General features: G+C 48.8%; 1 protein-coding gene across 5 annotated transcripts in view; it reads right to left on the bottom strand.

Annotated features, from left to right (window-relative positions):
- The window catches only part of DIS3L2 (DIS3 like 3'-5' exoribonuclease 2), a 362072-nt gene that overhangs the window by 26418 nt on the left and 308472 nt on the right, over positions 1–27182 (bottom strand). For all 5 annotated transcript variants that reach the window (XM_079134845.1, XM_079134846.1, XM_079134843.1 and 2 more), the window contains one exon: positions 4733–4812. In XM_079134845.1, the coding sequence (XP_078990971.1) occupies positions 4733–4812 (80 nt within the window). The remainder of the gene's footprint in view (positions 1–4732; positions 4813–27182) is intronic.

The following is a 27182-nucleotide window of genomic DNA, read 5'->3' as shown; positions in this document are numbered from 1 at the left end:
GAGCAAATAAACCATGCAAAGGTGGGTCAACAGACACAACCAGAGAGAGAGGTGGTGCCCTCAGAACTAGAGGTAGAGATAAGGAACAGTCTGGAAGAGGCTATCAAGAAATGTAGTCAAAATAATTGGAGAGATAAAAGAATGAAGTCCTAACAGAAGCTCAGGACACACACACACACACACACACACACACACACTCTAAATAAAAAATAATAGGCTGAATCTTTAAAGTACCAAATAGAACTTCTGAAAATTAAAAGTAAGAACTTAACACTCTTATTGGGAAAGAGTATTAAAACAGATGACAAACAGCTACCAGGAGAGTAAACTGACAGGCATCTGTGAGGAAGCTTCCTAGAGTGCAGTACTGGAAGGTAAGGAGATGCAAAAAGAGAGGCAGAAGAATTAAGATGATGGTTTTCTAATGGAAGTTCCAGAAGGAGAGATCAGAAATAACCAAAGAGAACCAAAAAGACAATAGATAAGAATTTCTAAGTGAGAACAATACTAAACAATATAAATACTCTAAAATAAAACTAGTCCACTGGAATACAATGAAGTAAAATCTGCAGAACACCAAAGACAAAACTCAGGTCTCAAAAGCAACCAGAATGAAGCTCACTCGGGCAGCAGAGGACAGACTGGAGGTCAGAACAGGCTGAGAAGCAGCTCCATGGTCCTAGTAATGCCAAGGAAGGTGGTAGGGGGGTGGACAGAAGGGAGCTCTTTGGACCAGATTACCACAAGTCACAGCTACTCCAAATCTGAAGCAGTCCCTCTTCCCAATATCACCACCAGGGCACACAAGCCTCATCATGGCAGAAGCACACATCATCCTGAGGATGCTGGGGTAGATTTTGCTATGTGTAAAAGCTCCTGGAGGACATGAACTGGGTCTAAGCTATCTCTGGCTCTCTTGCATCTAGCACAACACATTGTACAGAGCAGGAGCCTGACACATGTAACTGAGCCCCCCGCCCCCACAAGTCACATACTCACTCTTTCAGGCCTTCCTTCTTCTCTGTTCCCTGCCCTATGAAGAGAATGTGCAACTTTTCTCAAATTGAGAAAATAATGCTCAATCAGTGCCTCATCAGCTGGATTTAACCTTCAAGGTAAATACAGTTTTCTACAACAGTGAAAAAGAAGGTGGTTGTTGGGTGGGGACTGGTGGCATCTGTCAGGGTTGGGGAGTGAGGCCTCAGACCTCTCAGACACAGATGTGAATAGTTGTTGGGAGGCTGACAGAATATTCTGGATGGAGGGCTTTACTCTCTAACCCAAGGCACAACTGGGTAGTTTCTGTTTTTCTTCTAATACACTCAGAGCTTTTTAAAATTTTTTAATTTTTAAAATTTGTAGTGCTGGGAATAGAACCCAGGGCCTTCCACATGCTAGGCAAGTGCTCTACCACTGAGCTACATCCCAGCCCTTTTTCTATTCTATTTCTTTTCTTTTTCTATTTTGAGACAAAGTCTTGCTAAGTTTCCTAGGCTGACCTGGAACTTGTAATCCTCTTGCTTCAGCCTCCAGTGTAGCTATGATTACAGGTATGCACCAATGACGGCAGGGCTTTAAGAATGTATGCCTGAGAACTGTGCGTCTAGCCCAAGAGGAGACAGTCTGAGTCTCACCAGAGATGAACAAGTCCCAGGACTCATCCTCCCTGGAGCCTGGAGACAAGAGGTAAATCTCTTTATGTAGGAGAACAGGATAACATAGGGCCAAGGACAAGACCACCAGGATGTTCCAAAGGAAGTAGGTAAGAGAATCTAGGGAATTTAGCTGGTTCTCTACCTGCAGATCCTGCACCCACAGGCTTAACCAATCCTGGATTAAAAGTACTAGGAAAAAAAAAAAAAAAGATCTCTACGAACATGTATGTACTTTTTTCCTATCATTATTTCATAAATAGCATAACATTTATTTACACAGCATTTACATTATATTAGGCATTGCAAGTTCCTTAGAGATGATTTAAACTCTACAGGAGGATATGCAAATATTATACTATTTAAAGGACTTGAGCATCCACAGGTTATAGTGTGTACTATGAACATGTATGTGTCCTGGTGCCAATTCACCACAGACACTGAGGGGCAAAGGTACAAGGCCATTACATTCACCAGGAGAGGCCATTTGGGAGAACTGTCCAGAAGATTCAGTACTTATTCAGAATAACGCTTTTGCCTACAGATTGAATATAACAGAGAAGAACACTAAAATGATTATAAATTATATTTCAGGGAATAACCAAAAGAGAAAGGAGTAATTTCAATAAGGAGTCAAACCAAACTAATATCCAAGCTAGTTTCCTTCCTTTGGAGACTCTCCTATCCCTGACATTGTCGCCTTCATGTCACTTGGCCTGAGATAACATGGCTCCTTTGGGCCTGGGTTGAAGCCCCTCATTTTTTACATGCTACTCTTCCTCTAATATTTGGATTTTCTACCAAAAAGTGAACAGCAGAACAGAGTCAGGGTGGAGCTCGCAGTGCACACGTGGGAGAGGAGCCTACCGTGAACAGAGAGCTGCAGGCAACGGGCGCTGTTAGAGGCACGTGTGCCGCCTCTTCCCTAGGCAGCACAGTTAGCTGCAGCTGTGATTTGTGGGCGCAGCCTTGGTGGTGCTGGGAAACCAGCACAGCTGAGCTGAGTTCTGTGGGGAAGGAGGTGTAACCAGCACTTACGGTGTGCATCCTGTACGCAAGGCTGGTGATGACTGCTCTCACTGACTTCCCGCCACAGGGAGCCAGCAGTCTCATTAGTTGGAACGGATGAAGAACCTGAGGCTCAGAGAGATTAGGAAAGTTGTCTGAGGAATGAGAATGAGCCTCGAGACGGACTTAGAGACAAACGAGAGTGCAAAAGACAGGGGGCACTGAGGCATGTGATAGCCACTTTTCTAGATCATGGCTCCTATGCAATTTGCTACATGGATACTCTCTTTTATAGGTCTTTGGTGACCGAGGCTCATCTATTTTTACAACCCCTGAAATCCCTTCTTGCTCTGATATTATGGGAGCTCAGGACAGATCAAGATGCAGAGCTAGGTTACCTTCTCCCCTCATATTCAAAGATGATCTAAGCTGCCGACATTGGATATTGTTTAGACATGACCATGAAGAAGTAGGGCTAGCACCCTTCTCTCACTGGACAAAACTCTGTGATCTTTCTCCAAAGAGCAGACAGGTAGGCCAGAATTGGGGTCCATAACACCCACGCATCTAGAGATCTATGTCTGCTGCCACTATCTGCATGCCTGAGGCTGCCACCCACTGACAACCAGCAGGCAGCTTCACAGGGAGAACAGCATGGTGGGTGACAGGAGGATGGCAGCTGGCATGCCACACTGTTTACAGCTTATGTGTCTCTTATTCCCCAGCGAGCTTGCCTGACCAGTCAGGGTCTCGCCCAATTGTCCCATTCAGCCCCTGGACCCCTGAGAAATCTTGCCCCACTTCTCTGTTGAATTAAGCCTCATGAGAAGCTGAGATGGAGTCTCTAACACAGGCCTAGAAACTATCTTCCAGAAGTTGTGCCACCCCCCAGGAGGAGTGTGATGCTAAAGGACGCCCTGTCAGTCTTTCCTATGACTCATGTGGTGGGAACAGCTGACCACAGCATCCACCCAAAAATAAATTACACAGTGTCATAATGCCTTGAAAGAAATCTGAATGGAGATTTGCCCATGAGGGCAGCTGGTAAGCTATCTCACACCCACAACAGGACGAGAGTTCTTGAGGGAGACTGAGCTTCTTCCAGGAAGTAACATATAGCTCTGCTGGCAGGTGCCCATGCTTCCTTCCACTGGGTAAAGTTAAAGAGTTTGGGCGTTTAAACAGTGAGACTGGAGGGTACTGTCCTCAGTCCAGGCTGGGGCTGCCCTTGTTACTGACTGGGGTTTCTGCGAGTAGTGACTTGGGACAACTGCCTTCCCTCTGTTCTCTTCCCAGTGTGAACGTGCTAATGTTGACGCTGCCTCTCAGAGCTGCACAGGTTACCTGGAGTAGGCAACCTGAGGCCCCCAGGCCTCGGTTTCTGCCAATGTAACAGTAATAAAGAATGTTTCACAGGCTGTCACGGGGATTAAATGTGATCACAATGCAGAGTCCCCAGGACTGTGCCAACACAGTAGGTGCCGAGTGGTACCTGCCATCTCACCACCAGGGCACGTTCCGCATGCTTCACTCACCACCACTGTCCTGTCTCACAAACGACACACGGGGAGGCAGGTAGCCTGTCAGGGAGGGAGAAGATGCTCTACAGTTATGCCAGGGCCACCATTCTCATGAGGCCACCACTTCAAATCTCCGCGAGTGCCCAGGAATCAACCTCCCAACTACAAAGCCCACAACAGACAGCCATGACAGAACCCAGCAGGTACGTTCATGGGGGTAACAAACCACAGCAAAGGCCAGAGTCACAGTGGACAAGCAAGTACGCGATCAGACACCGGGCGGCAGGGGTGAGTGCATGCTCTGCTGGACGGCTGAGCCTGGAGAGCAAGGTTTGTTGTCAAAAGTGCTTCTAACACCACGCAACTTCTACCTGCATTCAAGTTCTATGCTCAGGGTCAAAGAGATTTTACAGGAGAAATATTTTTTGTCCCAGCCATTTTCCAGAAGTGAAAAGTGAGAGTCGCTTCCCAAGCACCCTGATAAGGGAAGCCAGGGCCAGACGGCTTGTGTGCGTGGCAGGGCCAGGTGTTGCTTCTGCAAGGGTGGCTTACTTGTTGCTGTCACGGTACTCGTAGATGTGACATCCTTGAGGCAATCCCGTCTCAGAGTCCAGAGTGAAGGCAAGCTTGAGCTGAACAGAGAGAAGAGAAGAGAGGTGAGCTTCAGGCAGCGCTCCAGCAGCAGGGAAGGGCAAAACAATCAAGCGACATGGACTCCCATGTGCCGTGACAACCTGAGTCTCCCACTCTGGGAGGAACCACACCTCAAAGGAACGCTGTTGTCCACAGGACTGTCACCAGGTCCCTACTTTTTCATTCAGCATACAGCCAGTATTTGTGAAGTGTCCCCTTTGTGCCAGACACTGAGTTGGCTGAGGAGAAGTAACAGTGGCCCCACTAGGGCCCCCTTCAAGGAGCCCAACAGCAACCAAGCCACCACACTAAGGACCATGCACGTATATGTAGAATCTGGAATTAAAGAGTTCTCAGAGGCAAGAACTACCCCATGTTTCTGTGAAAGCAAACGACTGACCTAGATAGAATGGGGTATGGGAAGGAGGGGGTTACTAGATCTTGGGGGGCACAGCAAGTACACAGGTCCTGGGGAGCACCTGAAGGATGGCTGGTGAAGTGGAATCCTGACAGAGGGGACACAGTGGCTAGTGACAATGGGGAGGAAGGCCAGGCAAAAGATGGATTTTTCTTAGCCACACTGGAATTTTGGGCCTTTACTTTACAGCAAAGGAAAACTTCTGATTTAAGGATGAGGTGAATGGTGTGATGAGAACTGTTTGGGAAGGCTGGCCTGGCTACTGTGTAGACAACGGCAGCTTCAGGTAGAGGGCAGACGGAAGCAGGAGCTGCAGGAAGCTGCTACCGACGGGTAGAACAGAGTGGGGATGCGGGGGTGGGGGCGGAGGCTAGAGGTTGGCAAGATGGACGGCAGTGGACAGTTAGAGATTTATAGAAGTAGAATCAACAGGATATACTGATGGATTTGATGTTGGAGGTGATGAGGACAGAAAGAAAGGAATTAAGGATGGTTCAAAGTTTTTATGTGTGTGTATGGTACTGAGGACTGAACCAGGGCTTCACACATGCGAGGCAAGCACTCTATCCCTGAGCTACACCCCCAGCCCCTTTTATCTTGAGACAGGGCCTCACTCAGTTGCCCAGGATGGCCTTGTGACCCTCCTGCCTCAGCCTCCCCATGTAGCTAGGATTACTGGCAGGTGCCACTGAGTGTGGCTAGGGATGCTTTAAGTTTTTGATCTGAATGAGCAGGCAGATGGTTGTTCCATTGCTGAGAGGAAAAACTAACTTTGGGGATGGGTAGGGAGTCAAAAGTTTGATTTTGGATGTGTTATCTAGGAGATACCTATTAGCTTCCTTTTGTTAGGGAAGATCAGGAGTAGGAACCCTGGAAAATTTTTGGTTTCTTTCTGGACTCTGGTGGGGAGTGATCAGGTGAGTGCAGAACTCCAACAGTTTAGGGAGGCTGGGTACTGCTAGAGCCAAGGGGTCACTGCAGCCTGACATTTCCAAAAGCAGAGCTGGTTATTATATTTAAAATTCACTGGGCTTTTAAACCACCAGGGAAGTTTTAACCAAAATTAACTGCACATTAGGACACATTATTATGATCTTTTTTAAACTGCAGGGCTGTTAACACAGCTAATGATCTGCATCATTAGACACTGGACAATTTCTCTCTTCCTCAGTGGAAACAAGCTCTTAGGAATAGTTTGTCCTATTATTGACCTGGATGAAAATTGAAAAACAGAAATAAAGCCCTTCTTTACCATCACAAAACCATGAACTTGGAGTCAACAGTGTGCTTTCTCTACAGAGTACTGCTTGGCTCTCCTCAGCACAGCTATTTAAAAAATTTTATAAAATTACAATTACAACCCTTTTCTCCTTACTTCTATCTCTGTAGCTGAGGTCAGGCCTATATTGGTTTTGTCCATTTCAAAAGTATACATTGCTTAGAAATTCTCATATCCTTTGGCTCAATGTTTAAGTGATGGATTTGTGGCTTCGAAAAATGATCAGAAATTAAGAAGAGGCTATGTGTGGTGGCACTTGCTATTATGCTAGCTACTTGGGAGGCTGAGGCAGGAGGATGGCAAGTTTGAAGCCAGCCTGGGTAACTCAGCAAGACCCTGTCTCAAAATAAAGAAAAAAGGGTTGGGGTGTAGCTTGGTGTTAGAGCACCTGCCTAGCATATATGAGGCCTCAGGTTCAATTCCCATAACTGAAGAAAAAAAGAAATATAGGAAGAAAAGTTTTATTTGCAAAAGGGTTTGCCTCCATATTACTTTCTGGAAAGGCTCCAGAAGACCAGCAATGGCAGAAGATTAAAAACCCACACTATATAGTCATACATGGATAGTGTACAGCCAATGGGTGGCTTATGAAGAATTTTTATTAAAATGGAAAAATATCTGGGATAGACAAAGCAGGATGCATATTTGACTATATACCACTAAACTGTGTGAGAAAGAATAATAACTGCATAGAAGAAAGGCAGGGAGGTCAGAGATCAGAATGACTCAGTGGTGGACGCTAGATGGGAGGTTCCAGATGCTTGCCCGACTTTCTTGGCACTTTCCAGATTCTTCATGATAAGCACATTACTTTGATACTGGGTAGAGACTAATATATTTCCCTTGTTTTATGACTGGTAACTCTTTATTTATTTATTCATTTGTTATTTACGTTGCGGTGAACACAATACCTTTTTTATGTTTTTATTTTATATGGTGCTAAGGATTGAACGCAGTGCCTCACATGTGCTAGGTAAATGCTCTACCACGGAGCCACACCCCTGGCCCAGGGTGACTATTAATTCTCTTACAGAATTCTAAGTTGTGGCCTCCTGGGTCTTCGGCTCCCTCGCTGTGGTACAGCTATCTGTGTTGAGTGTCGTTGCCTATCTCACTGGCTGAGAAGTGTTGCCTTCAGGTCCTCAACTGGCCTCCACTTCCTGCTCCCTCATCATGAAAGGCACACTGGGTCAGAGAGGGCTGGGCCACGAGCCAGTTCAGGAACATGAGGAATGTGGATGAGCCAGCAGGGCAGGCTGCACTCCAGGTGTGTGGACTTCATGTGCCCAGAAAGAAGAAACTGTGGCAGGTTCCAGAGCAGAAGACAGCCCTGCTGTGATGGTCAGGAAGGAGTGGGCTGCTGGGAGCCCACTGCCAGCACAAAGGGAGGCTGTTCTGGCGGCCTGATGAGAAGAGGCTCTGTCTCAGGCAGGAATGGAAGTATTAGGAGAGAGCTAAGAGACAAGCCCAAGGGGACTGGGAACACACACACTTTGAACCAAGTGACAGTGACAGCCAGGACCTACCTCCCAGCCCCACTACATCCCCAATCTCCATGACCAGGTGAAAAAGGAGGGATGAGATAGAAGCTGTGGTCCTGGGTCCCGAAGGCTGAGGGAGGTAATTCCGGGGAGAGACTCAAAGTCAGGAAGCTGTATACGCAACAACCGACAATAAGGAAGTCGGGGATGGGAAGGGGAGCAGAACGGCACGCAGGTACCGAGTGGAGAGCGCATGTCTGCTGCATGCCTGCCAAGGGGAAGCTTTCCTTTATCGTGATCACAAGAGCCTGAACTAGGTATTAGTTTCCCTTGTACAGATGAGCAACCTGGGACTGAGAAAAACTCGTTCATCTGTCCACATCATAGTAAGACCTAGAATTCAACCCACCCGTGCTCTTAGTTCATTACCAGAATTTTATAATTGTCTATGGTCTGGATGTGAAGACACGGAGAGTGAAGTCGCAGATAATGTTTAAGATCCTCTGCCCTGAGCAGCAGGGTAGATGGGGCCTTGCTACTCCCTCTAATGAGGAGGAATGGCAGGCCTGGGAGAAGAGTCTGGGCTCATCTGGAGTTGCTCATTTGGAATTAGGGTATCTGTGAGAAGTAGTGGCAATGAAGGGTGCTATAAGGATAGTCCTGAAGGTTAGAAGCAAGACTGTCATCTGGAGGTACAACCATGAGAACCCTCAGCTGGTAGGAAGATGGCAACTTATTTTGCAGGATGAGATTGTCCCAAGAGAGTGTGCAGAGTAGAGAGAGCCCCGGAGGCAGTGTCCTGAGACTCACCGATGTGTCAGGGGCAGGCATGGAGTTCTGAGTGCTGATGTACATAAGCTGAGAGAAGAAGGTGTCTGAAGGAGGGAGTCATCCCAGGTTAAGCCCTTCTCATAGGTCGGTTGAAGCAGGAACGAGCGCTCAAATCGAGGACTCTCAGGGGAGCAGTGGGAGCAGAGATTAGGAGGTGGCAGGCTGGATAATGAGTGGTGGGGAAAAGGCGATCGGAACAGGACCACAGGATGCGGGAGAGAAGAATGCACGTGCAGGTGACAGAGGCTTGATTACATAGAAGGAGGCACCCCAGGGAGAGGCGGGAGACACACAGCAGACAGTAGTAACCAAAGAGCCAGGCCCCGAGGTGGCGAAGGACTGGAGTCTGATGGACAGGGCAGGTGACTTCTCCTCTGCAGGAGCAGGGAAGGTGGGCAGAGATGCAGACAAAGCTGCAGACTGGGCAAGGGGATTTGGTATGTTCTAGTATGATTTTTGTTCTCTCCTGAGAAATAGAGGGCCAACAGTCTGCGAGGCCTGGAAGTGTGGTGAGGGAAGGAGTGGAAGTTGGAGGGAAGTGATCAAGCTTTGAAATCGCTTGACTGGAAAACAGGACAAAAGTGACCAAGGAAGCACCCACCCACTGCCAGGGAGCACACAGGGTCCACCGAGGCACTCAGATCTGACGCTGCTGTGGCCACCCTTGGCCTGCTTGCTGATTTTTCCTAGACATTGGCATGAAGGAAGTCAGGTTGGTCCAAAGCTGATGTTTACCAGGGAGACTTGAGGAAAAAAGGAATGAGGCAAGGGCACAGTGATGTGGTGGGGTGACAGGGGTCCTGGACGGACCAGGAGATCTGCAGAGCAGGAAGGAAGTGCAAACCAAGAGGGCCATGGCTGGGGGCAGCTCAGAGCGGGGGACTGTGCCTAGCAGGCGCTGCCCTGGCTTTGATCCCGGGCAGCCTAGAAGAAAAAGGAAGGAAGGAGGGAACACAAGAGTAGGGAATAATTCTACAAACTGGGCCTCCTGCACCAACCCCCACGTGCTCCCTGTTAAAAAGCAATTTCTCTGCATCCCTGGCTGGCTTAAGTTGAAAGGAGGTGTTCCAATCGTCAGCAAACTACCTGCAACTGCAGATGCGTAGGCCCCAAGCATCAATAAAAAGGAGTTATTCTGAAGAGGGCGAGGTGGGGGTGGGGTTTTGGGACTCTTACACAGATCAGATCCCAGAACTCAGGAAGATAAGAATAATGCCCCGTAACCATAAAATATGGGAGAACAGGTTCCAACTAGAACCCATCAGCAGGGGCCAAAATGACCTAGAGTTGTCATGAGCAGTGGCACTTGAAATTATGATGTCATCCTGTCAGTCAAAAGTCAAGAGGTGGATCTGGGTGGGACTCTCTGGAAACTTCCCTGGGGTCTCCAATAAAACTGGAAGCAGGAGAGGTGGGCTGTCCTTCTCTCTGGAAAGACCTGCGCTCTCCTTGAGAGTGTTCCCTTTTCCCATTTCCGATTCCTTCTGATAAACTCATACTGGTTACTTTGAGAGACATGTCTAAAATCTTTCTGGCCTGATCACGAGAATTGGGGTTGGAAGGGGCGCGTCTCTGCGACGGCCTCAGGCTCACAGCAGACCTCTGCCCTGTAACACTGTGAACCACTGGGCTGTCCTGGCCGAGGTACTGGTGAGCTCAAGGTGGGGAGCTGTGGGTGGTAAGGGAGGCAGCAGGAGTGGAGGTCAGGGAGCAGGTGCCTGACCTGGGACGTGGACAGTCAATCACAAGATCCAAGAAGTCAAGGGATGGTGAGGTGGGGTGGGGAGGGGAGACCCGAGAGCTCTGCGACTCAGCCAGGTTTCTCAGATAAACCAAGCCACAAAACATGTCCTTCAGGCATGTGTGTAGGTGACTTCTGTGTGCGAGGTTCAAAACATAAATGAATGAATCTACTGGTCTCTGCAGCAGATGGTGCAGAGCGAGCAGTACTTCCTCCTTCCTAATGATATCCTAGTTTCATTCAGCTGGTCGTGTCTACCCACTTCCCAGTCCCAACTGCCAGCTCTTGGCCTGGATCTGACAGTTTTAAGGGAAGTTCATGTGCCTTTCAGTCACTGACCAGAAACCCAAGCCAATGCACAGCCCGTCCTGGCCCTAGGAATGGGTGTGTGACACAGTTGAGGCCAGCCAGCTAGGAGCAGATGTGTGCCACGTGCCTCTGGCCATGAGGAACAGTACTGCAGCAACCACCTCGCTACCAGTCTGAGAACAAACAGAAGAACTCCAGAAACAGGAGCGAAAGAACGGCAGGAGGGGAGAGCCAGCCTCCACGGAGCATGCCTGTTCCCTGTCACCCTCTGGACTTCAACTGCTCATCATTCCTCTTGAGGACACCGACACCTAACAGCTCTACCATGCCATTGGCTCTCTTTGCCTGATCCATTCGCACTGCACAGCCCAGCTCTCTCTAGAACGTAAACCCCACGACACTTCCCTGTCTGTGCCTTGGCTGGCCTCGGACTGCTGGAAGCACGGAAACGAGGCTGCGCAGGCTCCCTGGAGGTTGGCTGCTCACACGAACGAATGCAGACTAACAGAGGGTGAGGAGAGGGATGTGTGCCAATCAGGCTGGCCCTCAGGCTAGGCCTCAGCAGTCCTGAAGGCCAGGGAGGGCCCCACGGCCCTGCGCTGGACAGCGCACTGGCTGCACGTGGGCAGGGCCACACCTGCTCCGTCCCCAGGGCCCTTTCTCATGCTGCGCCTGCTTCTGGCGAAGCCCTTCCCACCTGCCTTTCTGTCCATCCTCTGTAAAATGGCTCTGACTTTCCATTCTTTCCTTTTCTGGTATGCTAGAGGCTGGGCTTATCCCCAGGGACCTTGGCTGCCCAGTGCCCTTATCACTATGCACAGTGGGTGTCCAATTTCACCCCCCCCCCCCTTTTTAGAATTCCAACTTTCCTTTTGGTAAACACTGCCTCCTGTCTGCCCCTTCTCAGTAACTGTGCCCCTGGCTGACAAGCACTGGCTTACGTACTCCAGGGAGCAGGTACTCCCGTCTCGTCAGTGGCCCTGAAGATGCACAGGGTCCTTCCCTCTACAGTGGTTCCTGGACACTTGCTATGAAGCGGAACCAGCCAGGACAGAGCAGTCTGTGTGCTGCCGCCTGGTCAGCCTATGCCCTATTTGAGGCCTGCAGGGACCATTCGTGGAGCAGCTCAGCTTGGAAGGCCGCCCGCAGCCACTCGGGGACTTTACAAGGTCTTTCCCTGTCCAGAAGCAGCTGCCCCATCAAGCAGGAGAATCTGCCACCGTCCTGCCCTTTCCCCAGGAATGAGTTTCTTAGCGGGATGCTTTCTAACTACATAACATCTTTGGCATTGGGTGAAGAGGGAAGGAAGCGAAGGCCCACAAGGTAGTCAAAGTTGCTCTGCTGGAATCTTCCAGAGAGGGAGGAGGCCTTGAGATGGGTCCAGTGAGAGCAAGGCTTCCATCCTAAGAGAACCAACTGGTCTCCCTTGGGCAGAAAATGGAAGAGCATTCTACTTCCAGGGGCTCGGGCTGACACCACACAGGAGGGCAGGCTCTGGGCAGCTGGAGTGGGAGACTTTAGCGGGGCCTCCTCTGCCCTGGGGAGCCCAGGGCAACTGGCTTAGGGAACTGTGGGGGCGAGCTCCAAAGCTAGGGTGAGGGGAAAGGCTGGAGCCCTTAGGAAAGGAGAATCTTCCCCCAGACTCCATTGGTGGTGTTGGGCCTATGAGAGGCCTTTCCTCAGCCTCTTGGGCTCTTTGGGTGTGGTGGCAAGGGAGACCAGCAGGACACCTTCCCAGCAGGTGGCAAGAGGTGAGCAACAAGAACGGCCCAGTGAAGACCATGTGGGACTTCCTAAGGGATTCCAAATATTGTTGTATGGGGAGGAGACTTCAGGAGATCTTAGGAAAGAATGAATGTCCCAGGCTTAGTGCGAGGGTGAGGGGGTTCAGGGAGTCATTTGAGTAACTAATAAGGGACATGTGGCCTTACTTTGGATGCCAGTCCAGTGAAGCCAGTGGGCCATGTTATATTCATAAGAACACTCGACAAAGGGTAATGGAATGGGACAGGAAGGGGTGGTCAAGTGGGCACAATGGCTGTCTCCTGAACCAGTGAGCAAGCCCAGTCTTTATTGCTCAGGTGTATAGCTGGCTTGCCCAAACAGCTGCATAACTGGAGAATATTCTGCACAGGCTGCTCAGTCCTAAGCCCCACCAGTTAAGGATAACAGCACAGAACTTCTGGAGCTTTAGGAAACTTCTGGCCTGCCAGGCACAGTGGTGCACACCTATAATCCCAACTACTCCGGATACTGAGGCAGAGGATCACGAGTTTGAAGCTAGTCTCAGCAACTTAGCAAGGCCCTCAGCAACTCAGCGACACCCTGCCTCAACATAAAGAATAAAAGGGCTGGGGATGTGACTCAGTAGTAAAGTACTCATGGGGTCAATCCCCAGTATCACAGAAAAAGAAAAAAGAAAACTCCTGGTCTGACCCGGGAAGGGCAAAAACGGAGTTAATAAGCTGAGGACTTCCTGTTTAGTCCTCGATAGCTGCAAGATGCCCTCTTAGGGGAAACTGGGCCTCTCTCTTCACATGTCCTGGGGGCACCTGCAGCCCCAGCAGGACTCTCTGCTGGGGTAGGGCTCTCTGCAGGTTGCTCTGTGATGGGGCAGGGGACCTGGGAGCCCAGCACAGGGCTTCCCTGACAGGGTTGTAATGAGAGAGGTCATTGATGGAAGCCTAGTGTTTGTTCTTTGGCCAGGATTTTGCAGGTCAATCCGCCATGGGTTCTCCAGGAGGCCTGTGAGCTTGCTGCAATCTGCTAGCTATTAGGATTCAGGTTCAAGCGCAGGTCAAGGACCGGCCTGGAAGCTTCCAGCCTCCCCATGGCTGACACTTCCCTGTGCAGCCCACTAGATCTTGCAGGGTGTCCAACTCTTCCTTAAGCTGAAAGTGGCCAATCCTAACATAGGGCCAAGATTTCAGAACACCATTTATGACATACTCAAAAGGGATAGGAAAGTTACCTCTACCTGAAGCCTTGGTTTTATAATTGAAAAATCTTATTAGGAGGAAATCTTCATATTCTCAAAATGATCTTTAGTTTTCCTTCCTCAGTCTTCATTGTTTGGTTTGGATTTCCTAAGCATTATTTCTTTTTTCCATCTCCTCTTTGCTTTCTTTTATAAGACAAAGATGCTGTGGGCTTTGCTTTAACTTGGTTAACAGCGATTCTATGGCAATGTATTAAATTTCTTTCTCCTAAGTCCACTGAAGTCTTTTTGGACTTGGAAGGAGCTTTTTAAGAAAGAACTTGCTCACTCAGCAGGATTTTCCTCCCACCCCAAGCTCTGGTTCTGACCTGGAAAAAATAAGAGTGAGAAAGAGCAAGAGAATCCTGCAGTCCTGACGCTCGACTTTACAAACCACAAAAAAGGACCTTGCTCCAGTAACGTAATCATGGAGATTTCTGGCACCTTGGTCTTTCAAGAAAAATACATCCATCTGCTGGCACAGAGACCCATCAAACTCAATCCTGTTCAGTATGGAGTTCCCGATTCATTAGTGTTGGAAAGTCTACAGCAAGGCCACCGCTCCCCCTGGATGACGCCTCCCTGCAGTGCCGTCTGTAAACCCCACAGCTGCGTTTTCACTTAAGGCCACTTCTCCTGACTCCACTATACCTTGTTCCAGAGGTTTGCTCTATTCTCATTAAGACTAAATGACAAGGATTCTTCAATCCTAAGGTCTTACTTGCTCAGAGGAGAAAATGTCTACCCCAGAGCTCATGTCAGTCCACAGAGAAAGCTGCTGTTTAGTTAGCAAGTTGGACCCAGAGTCCATCCCAGCACAGGAGAGCTGGCAGCTGCTCTCCTGCCCACCTGTCAAGCTGACTCACCAGCAAGACCCAGGTAGCAGAGTTCTGCCTGCTGCCATCCCAGGGGACCTCAGGCCTTTATTACTGGTGACAACAGCACAGAAGAACAATCCTGAAGCTCCTTCAGCAGATCGGCAGCCTCCTGATTAGGACTCACCCAGTCGCTGGGCCCTGTTTTGCCCCTGAAATTCCTGAGCAATGTGACAGCAGTGAATATAGGCATGACAAGCAAGTTTGCCTGTGCCATCTGCAGCCAGATGAAGAAGAGGTACAATGTTTTCATCCTACTCAATGCCGGGCATTTCTGAGGGGTTTTATGGTCAAGGAGTCCGGAAAAATTACCATGTAGAACCAGTTCTGCTTGGAGCTCTGGCCTCGGGCTGCCCACTGTTCAGGGGCTGGCTTCTGCCCAAGGCAGAAAAGCACCAAGGGTGGGGACTCCAAATGCATGGAGGTGGAGATGCATCTGCAGAAGACAATGGCCAGGTTTCCTGGGGCAGGAATGTTTCCATTCTGCCACCTACTTATCACCTTTCTAGAGCTTATCATCCTGCCCTGGGCAGTGGAGAATCCCATGGCCCAGGCCCTCCCCATGTCCAAGTGGCTGCTATGTGACTTACATCACATGCTCAGTGAAGAGCAGGGGACGGAGTCGGGTAGGAGCACCCTGTGTCCACTCACCCAGGCAATGCTCCAGCCTCATCCTGGAATCCCGTGAAGCCAGAGGAAAGTGACACATGTTAACCAGATGAGCTGGGGCCGTCCCTTCCTCAAGGGCATTTTAATGATACTCCTCCATTCCTCACCAAAGTTCATCTTAAGAAACAGCCTTATAAAATCTCTTTCTTCATATGCCACCAGTTTAAAAGCTATCCACTGATATTCAAGGTCCCCAATACTAAGACTCATGTGAGAAACTCTTTTAGTGCTAGGAGATATGTTCTTCAACTTTCCATGAAGTTTGTTATTAAAAACAACCTTATAAAATTCCCTGCCCCGTGCTGGACTAGTCTGCCTTGCTGATATTGAAATCAGAATGTCTGATGCCCAGGCAGGGACCGTGCCCACAGATGCCAGAGACATTCTGTTACTTAATGCTTCTTTCCTTGCTCTGGCTTTCCCTCTTTCTATTATATTCATTTCACTCATTTCCTGTGCTGTAGGTCCTCTCACATTCTTTTTAGAAATACATAAATAAGGCAAAATTCTTCAAAATATAAGCAGACACACATGAGACTGTGAGAGTCTCACAGTCAGGGTTGAATACCCCCTAAACAATGGCCACGATGGTAGACAATCAGTTCACGGTTGAAAGAAAAGGGACATTCCCGTACAGTCCTCACAGCCAGTGATCAAGCTGGCTCTCTTCTTAAATAAACAGGAGAGAACAGAATGATCTTCCAGGGAATTGGCCTCAGTTTCCAGGGACTTGAGGAGTCGGGAGTTATGTAAGCCAAGCTGGAAGCCAGCAGCTCTGCCTGCCTCTCCTCTCCCCGCGTTGGTGTGGAGGTAGGCTTCTGAGGCCTTAGACTCTCTACCCGGAAGATGGAGCTGAGTTACTCTGTGGTTGTCCTTGTGGTTTGCTTCTTGGAGAAATGTGGAATTCTTTCTAGGTTTACTGGAGGGAAGCGCCCATGACCGGTTCCTGCTATATCTATTGAAGAGAAGCCCTAATGCTGCAGCAGAACCAGTGTGCACATCGTGAGATGTCTTAACCGGGAGCAAGTGGTAGTGGAGAGCTCTTCTATACAAGGCTGTCTTATGCTGGACAGAGCAGCTGTCAAAGTTCATGACTAGATTCCAGGCTAATTCTGCTTTCTTCCTTCCAGTCAAGGCCAAGTACCTGAACAACATACTCTAGGATGACAATGCCATCTGAGGTCCTTTCTGGTCTTGGAGAAAGGACCAGAAAAAATTGGCTGCCCCTCTACAATTGCTGCTCCCACAACTTGGCTTCAACCTGCACCAGAGGGCTTAGCGACCCTGCTGGCAGGAGAATCACTCTCTACCACCAGCCAGCCACAAAATGCCCACTGATCTGACACTGATTAACGGACTACTCAGAATAATCTAGAAGGGACACTTAGGAGACTGGGGTGCCTGTAATATCTGAAGTATCCTATTCCTACTCCTGATACCTGAGGTTCCTATTCCCATCCAAGATTATTACTTGTGTCTTTGTTTCTTTATAGAACATCTTGTCAATTTAAGAGACACTGTTCTACCTGTGGTAAAAACCAAGGAACACATGGGTGGTGCTAAATTTGAAGACTGTATAGCTTCGGCATGGTGGTGGTGCATGCCAGTAATGCCAGCTACTCTGAAGCAGGAGGATCACGAGGTGGAGGCCGGCCTGGGCAATTTATTGAGACCCTGCCTCAAAATAAAAATTTTAAAAAATACTGGGATATATCTCAGTGGCAGAGCTGTTACCTAGCATGTATTAGGTCCTCAGTTCAATCCCTCCATCCCCAGGATTACAAAAAACAAAACAAACAAAACAAGACAGTACAGATAGACGTTTATAGCTATGATGAAAAGAAAAGGCTAAAAAGGGTAGGGGTTTTATGCAGGGCCAGGATGCAGTTGGAGGGAAATGAACACCCTTTCCATTTGCCTTGCTAACTGAAAAGCCAGCTTTGGTACAGAGACTTCCAGAATAATCTCACATAGTTCAAAATCACTTAAGAAACTATGCATAATATTAGATGTTTAAAAAGTTTCAAAATAATTTCAGGAAACATTCTATTAAACAAAAACTTGTTTTCCCTCTAATCCCACAGAATCTTTGGCTCTGGGGATAGAACTAAGGTGACAGAGGCTTTCCAAGCCCAACTTTCTAGTCAAATCTAGATCCTTTGTCTAGTCTTACATTCTAGCTACAGGACTAGACAAGTTTCTCTTTCTGGTATCTCACAGGGTTCATCCTAGCATGCACAAGGTCCTGGGTTCAAACCCCAGCACTGTTAAAACAAAAAAAACAAAACAAAACAACAACAACAAAACCCCCTCAAAAACCAAAACAAAACAAAAAAGCAATAAAACCACAAACGAGCAAACACAAAACCAAAAAGGAGCGCTTGCCAAAGGGGCAATGTTCAGGCTTCTGCCTCTGCCTTCTTGCCATGGGCCCAGGCCTCTCCACTTTGAGCAGGGCCTGGCACAGCTGACACAATGATGCTGAGGTGGTGAGGCCTGGACACAGTCCTCCTGATGGGCTGAGCTCCAAACGAAAACCAGGATGCACAGAACAAGCTCCTGGGACTCACCTGACTGATCACTCCAAAAACAATCACCAAAAGCTGAGGAATTTCCAGTTATAGGAAATTCAATTTCTTGAGCCATATTTGGAAAACTGCTGCGTATCTAAAGGCCTCCTTAAAGAGATGCAGCAGAGGGACACAAGCCACTTGCTGGCTTCAGTGGCCCCACAGCACTTACTGCTGCCCAGGGGTCATGTCGACACAGGGTCCTTGGTCTCAGGCAGCCAGCCATGATTTTATTCCTGGTGGCTGGTCTCGAGGGCTGCTTCAGATGGGCAGCCCACACCTCTATCTCAAAGCTTCCGAAGGGCCCGGAGGGGCGGGCAGATGTGCCTCACCATGGAGTGGCCTGGCGCCTTGGCACCAGCAACAACTTGTCTGTTAATCTCTGCTTGGGGAAGGAAGAGGTCACAGCGACCTGCTAGCACATGGCCGAGGCTGCCATCACAGTTGATACAGGAAAACTGCTTCTAGCAAGCTCCGGCGCTTCTCACTGGGGCAGGCCTCCAGGTGGTTTCTGTTCAGCTGTCATACCTTCCCAACCAGACAGAGCTCTGATGGCGAAATCCTAGTTGATTACTCTGGGGATTGGTCGCAAGGCCTTTATTAGATAAAGGTGATACAGGGCCCTGCACCAAAGGGTGGAAATTACAGGTTCCATGAATTGCAGGGGCACCAGGACTACTGCCCCTACTTTAAAGGAAAGAGAGTGAATGCTCCAGAGAAGTGAGATGTTGCCCAAGGTCAGCAATACATAAATCAGTACGTGGCCCATTTGGAAATAGAACCCAAGCCTCCACAGTCTGCCTTGCCTCCTGGGCCTCTTGCAGGGGCACTGTGTTGGAGGCAGGAGCTCCAGTGACTTAGCCCTCCCTCCTCAAGAGACAGGGCAGAGATGGTGAGGTCTTAGCCTTCTTGAGGTTTGCTGGCAAAGGCATTGCTGAAGAGCAAGCTGAGGGCCTCCTTCTGCCCACCTGAATTTGGGACAAGCAACCTCAGGGAGAGGTCTGCCTAGACTCCGAGGTGGGCCTGTGGAGGCAGTGTGCAGCATGGGGCTCAGGGTTAGGGATGCCCTCTGGCACAAGAGCAAATGAGACAGAGGTGGACTGGCTCCACCTCTGCAATGATCCTGCCCCCTGGTTGGCTCAGTCGCACAGCTGGTTAGAAGAAGACCAGAACTCGAGCCAGGGGTTTCTCATGCTCAGGGTTTGCAAAAGTCTGAAAGAGGAAATGTTACTCAGCTAGTCAAAATACTGAGTGGCAGGAATAAAAAAAAAGAAAACAACAAAAATTAAAATTAGTATAGGATCTCTTATTATCCTATTGAAGAAATGGGCTAAGGACTCAGAGAGCCAATTCCTATTACGTACATCATGGGCCCTATCTGTGACTCCATCTGTTAAATGAAAGCGTCAAAAAGGCTATTCCCTGAGGTTCCTCCTGGCTCTCTGTGGCACTCAGCACCATGCCAGGCACCCTGTGTGGTGCAGGGAGGGGAAAGGCTTGCAGGCAAACTGAGTCACGGACTCTCTAGCTGTGAGAGTACAGAGAAGGATCTGGTAGAGCAGCCTGCATGGATCAGAAGAGGCAGGTCAGCAAAGATCTGAACGATGCAGGTGATGTGCCCTTCAGTGTGCCCAGGGCAGAGACCACCTGGGTCATGCTCATCAAGGTATCCCGGGCACCAACCTGAGCTTTCAGAAAAGTTGGTGGTCGATAAGCAAGAGATGAGGGAATGATCAAACCAGAGGGAAGAATGACTACCTACTGTTCCACGGATATGTAGCCCATAGGTCTGACTGTTAGGGAGGTACAACTTGATAACAGATAAAATAATATTGATGATGGGACACTGTTGTTAAGATTTATTGAGCTTACTCAAGAGCCTGTTAGTGCTGAGCACATCCATCCTGCTCTTGCTGAATTCTCTTAGCTGGTCTTCAAGGGTGGGTACAATTGCCATTCCTTCCTGATCACTGGGAACCTGGAGGTTCGTGGTGGTTGACAGATGTGCTCTGGGTCCCATGTCTGCAGCTCTGGGACTTGAGTCCAGGGGGTCTGGCCTCCAGCTCAGTACTTTACCGTAAGACAACAGAGCTGAGTGTCCTCAGCTTGTATCAATGGAAACTAAAACTGGGCCCTCTTCTGTGACCGGTGCCCTCCTAGGGGCTAAAGGACGTGGACTGCTTTCCAGGGCAATTACCCCTGAGCTGAACCCCAGCCCTTTGCCAGGGGCAGTGCTGGTGTCCCACACAGGAGAATGAAAGCAAACAATCCTTTTTTCGTAATTATCGAGCCACAGAATTTGCAAAGGTAGACAGGAGTTTCCGCATCCCCTCGTCCCATTTCACCGTAAGGTCAGAACTCATCTAACTGTAGTACAGAATCAAAACCGGGAAACCGACACGGCGTGTCCCAGTCTGGGCCTCTTTACGCACACGGCTGGATGTGTGTAGCTGCCTCTGTCATGCAGACACAGACTGCCTCTCAGGATAAGGGTCTCTCTTCTGGTCCCACCATCCCTAATGCCTGGCAATCACCCGTCGGGTCTTACTCTCTGAATTTTTGTCATTTTGAGAAACTTCTATAAATGTAATCATATGATATTTTAGACCCACTTTTCAGTTTTGTAGAAAAATGTGAAATAACATCCACATCCAACCAAAGAAAGAACTACGTGGCAGAAGAAACGTCTCTGAACTAGTCTTGCCACTCACAGCTTTGAACCCTTGGAGAAGCTGCTTACTCCATGCCTCAGTTTCCCCTCTATAAAAATGGGTAAGAGGCACAGGATTAGAGGTAAACTGCAAAAGCATTCGCCTTCTCCAATGCAGCCTTGGGAGCAGAGCAGCCACGCGGTACCAGGTTCACTAGGGGGCCTAGAATCCTGGAGGTGGGAAGCCGGCTGAGTGCTCTCTGCTCAGCACAGAATGTCTCCTGAGTGCCCAGGCTTGGGTGAGGCTCCTGAACCCAGAGAAGGGGCCAATGCCAAAGTGGGGCAGGGGCCAGATGAGTGACTGAATTAGGTGCCGCATGGATACCCCACAAAGCTCTGCATCACTCAAAGGCTGCATGTGTGAAGGGGGACAATGGCCTTCACTACCCACGAGGTCACCTCTACTATGACTAGCTGTGGAAATCTGAAAAAACCTCCCAAAAATCACATATGCAAAGACTCCATTATATAGCTGAGAGAGCACTCGACTTTGAGCCTTTGAGTAGCTGGGAACCCAGCACAAATGGCTGGCGAGATCTTAAGCAATATGCCCACAGCCCATTGAAAACGGGACAAAACCAGGCATTCAGGGTCCTTCATGATTTATTGAAAGTGGTATTGTCTGGGCCTCTGCATGGCACCAGCAGGGGTGGGCTGGGGCGCTCCTCCCGACGGCAGGGTCACCCATGTGTCTCCTGTTCCCTTGGACTTTTCAACTCCCCTGGCCAGCGTTCACTCCCTCTGCTTTTTTCCTTTGAAGTTATAGAATGCAGCCTCATCGATCACTGACATGCAGGGTTTCAAAAGGACTGTGAGTGAATTTGCTTTTTTTTAAAAAACAAGTGAGAAGGGCTCAGCCAGGAAGAGTGAGAGCAGGAGGGGGCAGGCACAGAGAACGCGATGCTTTGCCCCAGGTCCTCGCTGAGTGTCAGGGCTCAAGGTGGGGACGGAGGCTTTCGTGGCATGCCATGCACTGCTCCCAAGTGCCCATGTGGCTCACCATGGTCTCTCCAGCAAGACACGATGCTGCCTGCTAGTCCTGCTGGCTGTACCTTGGGGACATGAGCAGAAGCAGATGTTTGAGGCAGGGGAGGGTAAGCACCAGCCCTCCAGGCTGGTCACTCAGTGGGTGCCTTTAACTGAATGGCCACAGTGAACCTCAAACTGGAAGGTGCTCAGCAGCTGCCTACCCTTCCTCCCTGGGTGGCACCCCATCCCCCAGCTGCCCAGGAAGAAGCACGTGAGTATCCAGATGTTCTCCTTCCATGCTTTGGTCCTGATTCCACTTCTCAGTCTCTCTCACCTGTCCCTTCCTGTCAGCAGTGTGACCTCAAGCTAGAGCCTCACCTGGATGACTGCTGCAGCCTTCTAGTTGGCTCCCTGGCTGTCCATACCTAGACCCCATACCCTTCCAATGCAGCTCCACAGAGCTGCTAGAAAGAGCTCTCTGAAACAAAAGTCCCATATTCCTTCACTCCTGCGTGTAAAATGCTTCAACAGTGCCAAGTTGGATTCAAGGAAACACTGATGTTTCAGGGGAGAGCAAAGGAGGGCCTTCAAGATCAGCTGGTCACATCTCCAAAAACATCTCCCAGAGCCATGCCAGTGGGATGCACATTCCAGAGTGCACCAACCACTGCACTGCTGTCTCTAGCTTTCTTGGAGAAGCCATTCTCCATCTGCTCTCCCTTACGGGGACAGGAGTCTTGTGCTGCTCCTATTAATAACCTAGCCACTCACATTCTGAACTCTGTGTTTCTAGAAGACAGGACATGGCTTATCTGCTTTGCAATGATGGACACGAAGCGAATTATCAGAAAGCGTGTTACTTTCTGAACATGTTTGTTGCATTGCATTTTCCCATGGATGAAAGATGGCAGCCTCTACTTAGGCTCAGCTGATGTTGGCCATCTCAGATCTCTATCAACATCAGCTGCACGTCCTTCCCAGGCAAGCAGTCCTTGGCCTCTCACCCACGGCAGGCTTTCTTCCCATCACACTGTGCTCTAGCTCTTCTGAGGAAAACCCAATTCCAATGGCAGTTGTAACCAGCAAGCTGCCTTGTTGATGGTGATTTTTAAAAGTCTCCCAGTTATGAGATTAAAGCATGATGGGGTGAGTCGCCGACATGGGGTTTGCATGTAATCGGCAAAGCTCTGGGTTTGGCACCATTCACCATTCCAACTGTAGGCAACACTCAGCAGGATTTATCTAGAAAGTTCAGGGGTTTTTCTCTTATCATTCCACACCCTGTTTTCAAAAGGTGCAATCCTCAGCTCTATCCCAAGTCTGAAGCCATGGAAGATCTGCTTTTCCTGGGGCAACGTCCTTTGCAGATGGCTCCCAGAAGGCACCGAGCCTGGCAAGGCTCCCACGTCCAACTCTATCCCAAATCACTCAGGTGTGTCTGACTTTGCTTCTGAAACTAGTTCCCAAAACTTGTTTAAAAAAAAAAAAAAAAAAAAAAAAAAATCCTTCTGGGATTGGGAAATAATGCGCTTAGAAAGGAAGGCAGAAACTAAAAGTAAATCCCCAAACTATAAGAGCTCCGGAAGAAAATCTTTGTGATCCTGGGTTGGCCAAAGATTTCTTAGATATGATACCAAAAGCATAATCTGTAAAGGAAAATTTTGAAAATATTGGACTTCATCAAAATGAAAAACTTCTGCTTTTCAAAAGAGGATTAAAAGCAAGTCAGAGAGAGTAAAGAGATAAAGAGAATGAATAGACAAGTCAAAGGTTGGAGAAAATACTGCAAATCACATATTTGGTAGAGAATTTGTATCTAAAATAAAGAACTCTCAAAACCCAATAATAAGAAACCAACCAGCCATTAAAAAAAGAAGAAAAAAAAAAAAAAAGGCAAAAGTCATAGACTGTGAAGATGTGCAATGAAGAAATGCACCAGTTTGTTTTTTTTTTAAATGCAGTTAAATACACACTTATCATATGATCCAGCAATTATAAAGATTTACCCAAATGAAAATAGCCAAATGAAAGCCTGTAGGTAGATGTGGGATTATTCACAGTGCCCAACCGGAAACAGTCCAAGTGTCACTCAGCTGATAAAAGGCTGAACAAACTGTGGTACATGTACATGTGGCATGGACTCTGCAAGAGGGAATGTGACCAGCACACCTGACATGAATGGACCTCAGATGCCTTTCAGCTATGCAACAGAAGTTAGACTTGAAAGGCTGTCAACTGGACCATTCCATTGGTATGAATTTCTGGAAAAGCCAAAAATACAGTGATAGAGCACAGGTTAGTGAGCCGGGTGCTGTGGCACATGCCTGTAATTCCAGCGACTTGGGAGGCTGAGGCAGGTCAACCTGGCAACTGGATGAGACTATCTCAAACTAAAAAAACAAAAGGAAGGCTGGGGATATAGCTCAGTTGGTAGAGTGTTTGCCTCACAAGCACAAGGCCCTGGGTTCAATTCCCAGTACCGCAAAAACCAACCAACCAACCAAACAACAACAACAACAACAACAAAAAAAAAATACCAAAAGGACTGGGATGTGGCTCAGTGGTAAAATGCCCCCAGGTTCAATCACCAGTAACAAGAACAACAAACAAAAAGAAAGAAAAGAGGTTAGTAGATGCCCAGGCCAAGGGTGGGTGGGAGGGATTGACTACTAAGGGGTATCTGGAACTTTCTGGGGTGATGAAACTGTCCTATCTTTTTTTTTTAGTTGTTGATGAACTTTATTTTATTCAGTTATTTATATGCAGTGCTGAGGATTGAACCCTGTACCTCACACATGCTAGGTAAGCAGTCTTACCACTGAGATACAACCCAATCCCGTCCCTTTTCTTGACTGTGGTGGTGGCCACATGACTGTGTATATAGCTTACACAACTGTGTACTTAAAAGGGTGAATTTTGCTGTAGGTAATCATACCTTCATAGGGAAAAAGGTGATTCTGCCAAACATGGCTGGGGGGTGCTGTGCTTATAGTGTCAGGAGATCCCTGAGACAGGATGTCAAACCTGCCCTTTTATAGACATAGCAAAGAGACTGAAGTGTTGGATGGAGCCCACAGCAGGGAAAAAATGTGGCTCAGAACAATAATAAAACACCATTTCCAACCTGTGATATTAACAGATTAACACAAACCCACGAGCTGGCAGCTGGCTGAGGCAGGTGACAGTGCACCATTGTTCTGCGCTGGGAGTGCCTTGGCACCTGCATGGCCTCACCTTCCTGGAAAACACACTGCGGCCGAAAGCTGGATTCGCTAAAGAGCACTATTATTAGGTGAGGGGTGGCCAACAGCTATTTGTTGTTTTCATGTTAATTTCCAAATTGTTTTTGTAAAGCAAATATATTATTTTTATGATAAAACAATGAAAGTTAGTTTAAAAAAGTATCACAAAAGGCGAATTTCCTTCAACCTAGTATTAAGAATGCATTCCTAAGGAAATAACTCACAACAGCTCTTTCACGTTATGTGTTAGGATATCAAATGCACTGTTATTGTAACAGTAAGACCTGGCACTGTCCTGGCTGTGACCACGTGAGGGAAGTGTTCTGCAAACTGTGGTCTCTTTAGACAATGATGTGTTTTGTAGCTCACATCTGAACATGATGCAAAGCTACATCTCCTTCCTACCCTTACTCACAAATCTTAACTTTGCTAATGGTTCCAGTACCAGTAGCCCCAGTCTGATTCTGTACTACTTCCTGGGCTCACTCCACACCCCCAGCCAAACTAGACTGCCCTGCCCTCCAGGGACCAACAGGAGGTGATCTCCTCTGCCCTGTGCCATCAACTCAAATCCTTCCCTCCGTCCAGAACAATCCCAAGCATCACAAATGAGGTGAAGTCATTGTAGGCTATAGCTGCCTCTGGCCCACAACCTGTACTGTGGCCCTCCCTCGTTCTTTCCTCTCTGCTAGAAGTAGCCCTTCTGTGGAGAGAGAAAGGGAGCCTTGCTTGGCATCACAGGGTGCTGGGTGTCAGGCCCTGCTCTGAGTGTTTTAGGGGCTACCTCAGTTAACAATATCCCTGTATACAGATATTGTCATGATCTCCATGTTACCTGTAAGGAAACTGAGGCACACAAGAGTTAATGTCACCCTGATTAGGAGTCAGGGTTAGAACTGGGCAGTGGACCCAGAGGCCATGCTCTGAATGACCACCCTCACTGCAATGCAGAAGAGCCTCTGCAGTCTGCACTGACTGGATCCTGGTAGCAACAGGAGAGCTGAAAGGCTGGGCCTGGGCAGTCAGGAGGGAAGTGTGGACTGAATAGGAGTCCTGAGCTAGGTCCTAGGTAGACAGGGGACCAGAGAGACAGGCTGGGCAACAAGGAGTCAGGCAAGCAGATCAGGAAGCTGGTAGTGGGGAGGGGCCCAGGAAGAGGAGCTCAGAGTTCTGTTGCCCTCCAGGGAGGCCAGAGTATGTGGGCAGGAGTGTAAGGCAGTCGGGTGACACAGAGTTGGGGCAGCCTGGAGGAAGTGCTAAGACCCAGGACGTGGCTGGGTGGAGCAGGAGAAAGGTAGGGGCTCAGGCCTGCCCACTTCCAGAACCAAACCACACCACGTAGAGAATGCCAACAGACCAGCATTCCCAGCTCAGTCTCAGCCCCGCCTCAAATGTGCTCAGACCCCAGGAGACTCTAATCCTCAGCAGATTTTCTTATTTAGGTGGCTCGCTAAACACAAGCAGATAAGGAGCCTGCTAGGACCCCCCCCACCCCATGTCCCTCCACTCTGGCAGATTTCCTTTATCCCAGGAAGTCACAATTCCAGGGGCAGTTAAGTCATTTCTATTGTTTTCAGCATTTTCAGTATTTTCTAACAGCAAATTGCTAACTCTCATTCCATACAGAAGAAAACCTCTAAACAGAACGACTGTGTTTCTAGCTGACTTTTCAAGTGCCTCTTCAGCCACCGCTGGTGTTCTCACAAGAAACACCAGAGCAGGCACTTGTACACAGGCCCGGGCGCAGCCTGCCGTCCAGGTTCTTCCTGGCTCCTTCATCCACTCGTCTCTACTTCCTCCAGGAAGTGATATGCAACTCTGAGAGCGGTATCATATTCTAATCTTTCTGTCCCCAGAGCCGAGAAGGGTACTCCATACCTAGTAGATAATCGAAAAATATGTGGGAAATTGAATAAGGGACCCCAGCTGTAAACGGCAGACTATAAAAGCAGGCATGTGTCCTCAGGCCCCATGGTGGAGCATTCCATGAGGCTCCGTGTGCCTCCTGCCCCTAACAATGCAAGAGGCTCCTGGTGGGAGAGGAACTTCAGGGGTCTGTGCCCTCAGGACCCAAGGTCAAGAGTGTGGGCAGAGATGCAACAGAGAAGCAAAGCTGCAAAGGGAGATCAATGTGGACGTGGAAGGGGCACGCCTGGGTCCCAGGAAGCCCCAGGTGTCTGGAGAAGGATGACAACAACGACGGCTCTTGGAGGGAGTGGACTGGGACTGCGTGTCAAGTGGGGGCTCAGACTCTGCAGAGGCAGGGGAGGAGGGAGGAGGAAGGCGGAGAGCTGGTGG

The sequence above is a fragment of the Sciurus vulgaris genome (assembly GCF_902686455.1).
Source record: "Sciurus vulgaris genome assembly, chromosome: 3".
NCBI lineage: Eukaryota > Metazoa > Chordata > Mammalia > Rodentia > Sciuridae > Sciurus > Sciurus vulgaris.
This window is presented reverse-complemented; position numbering and strand designations above follow the sequence as displayed.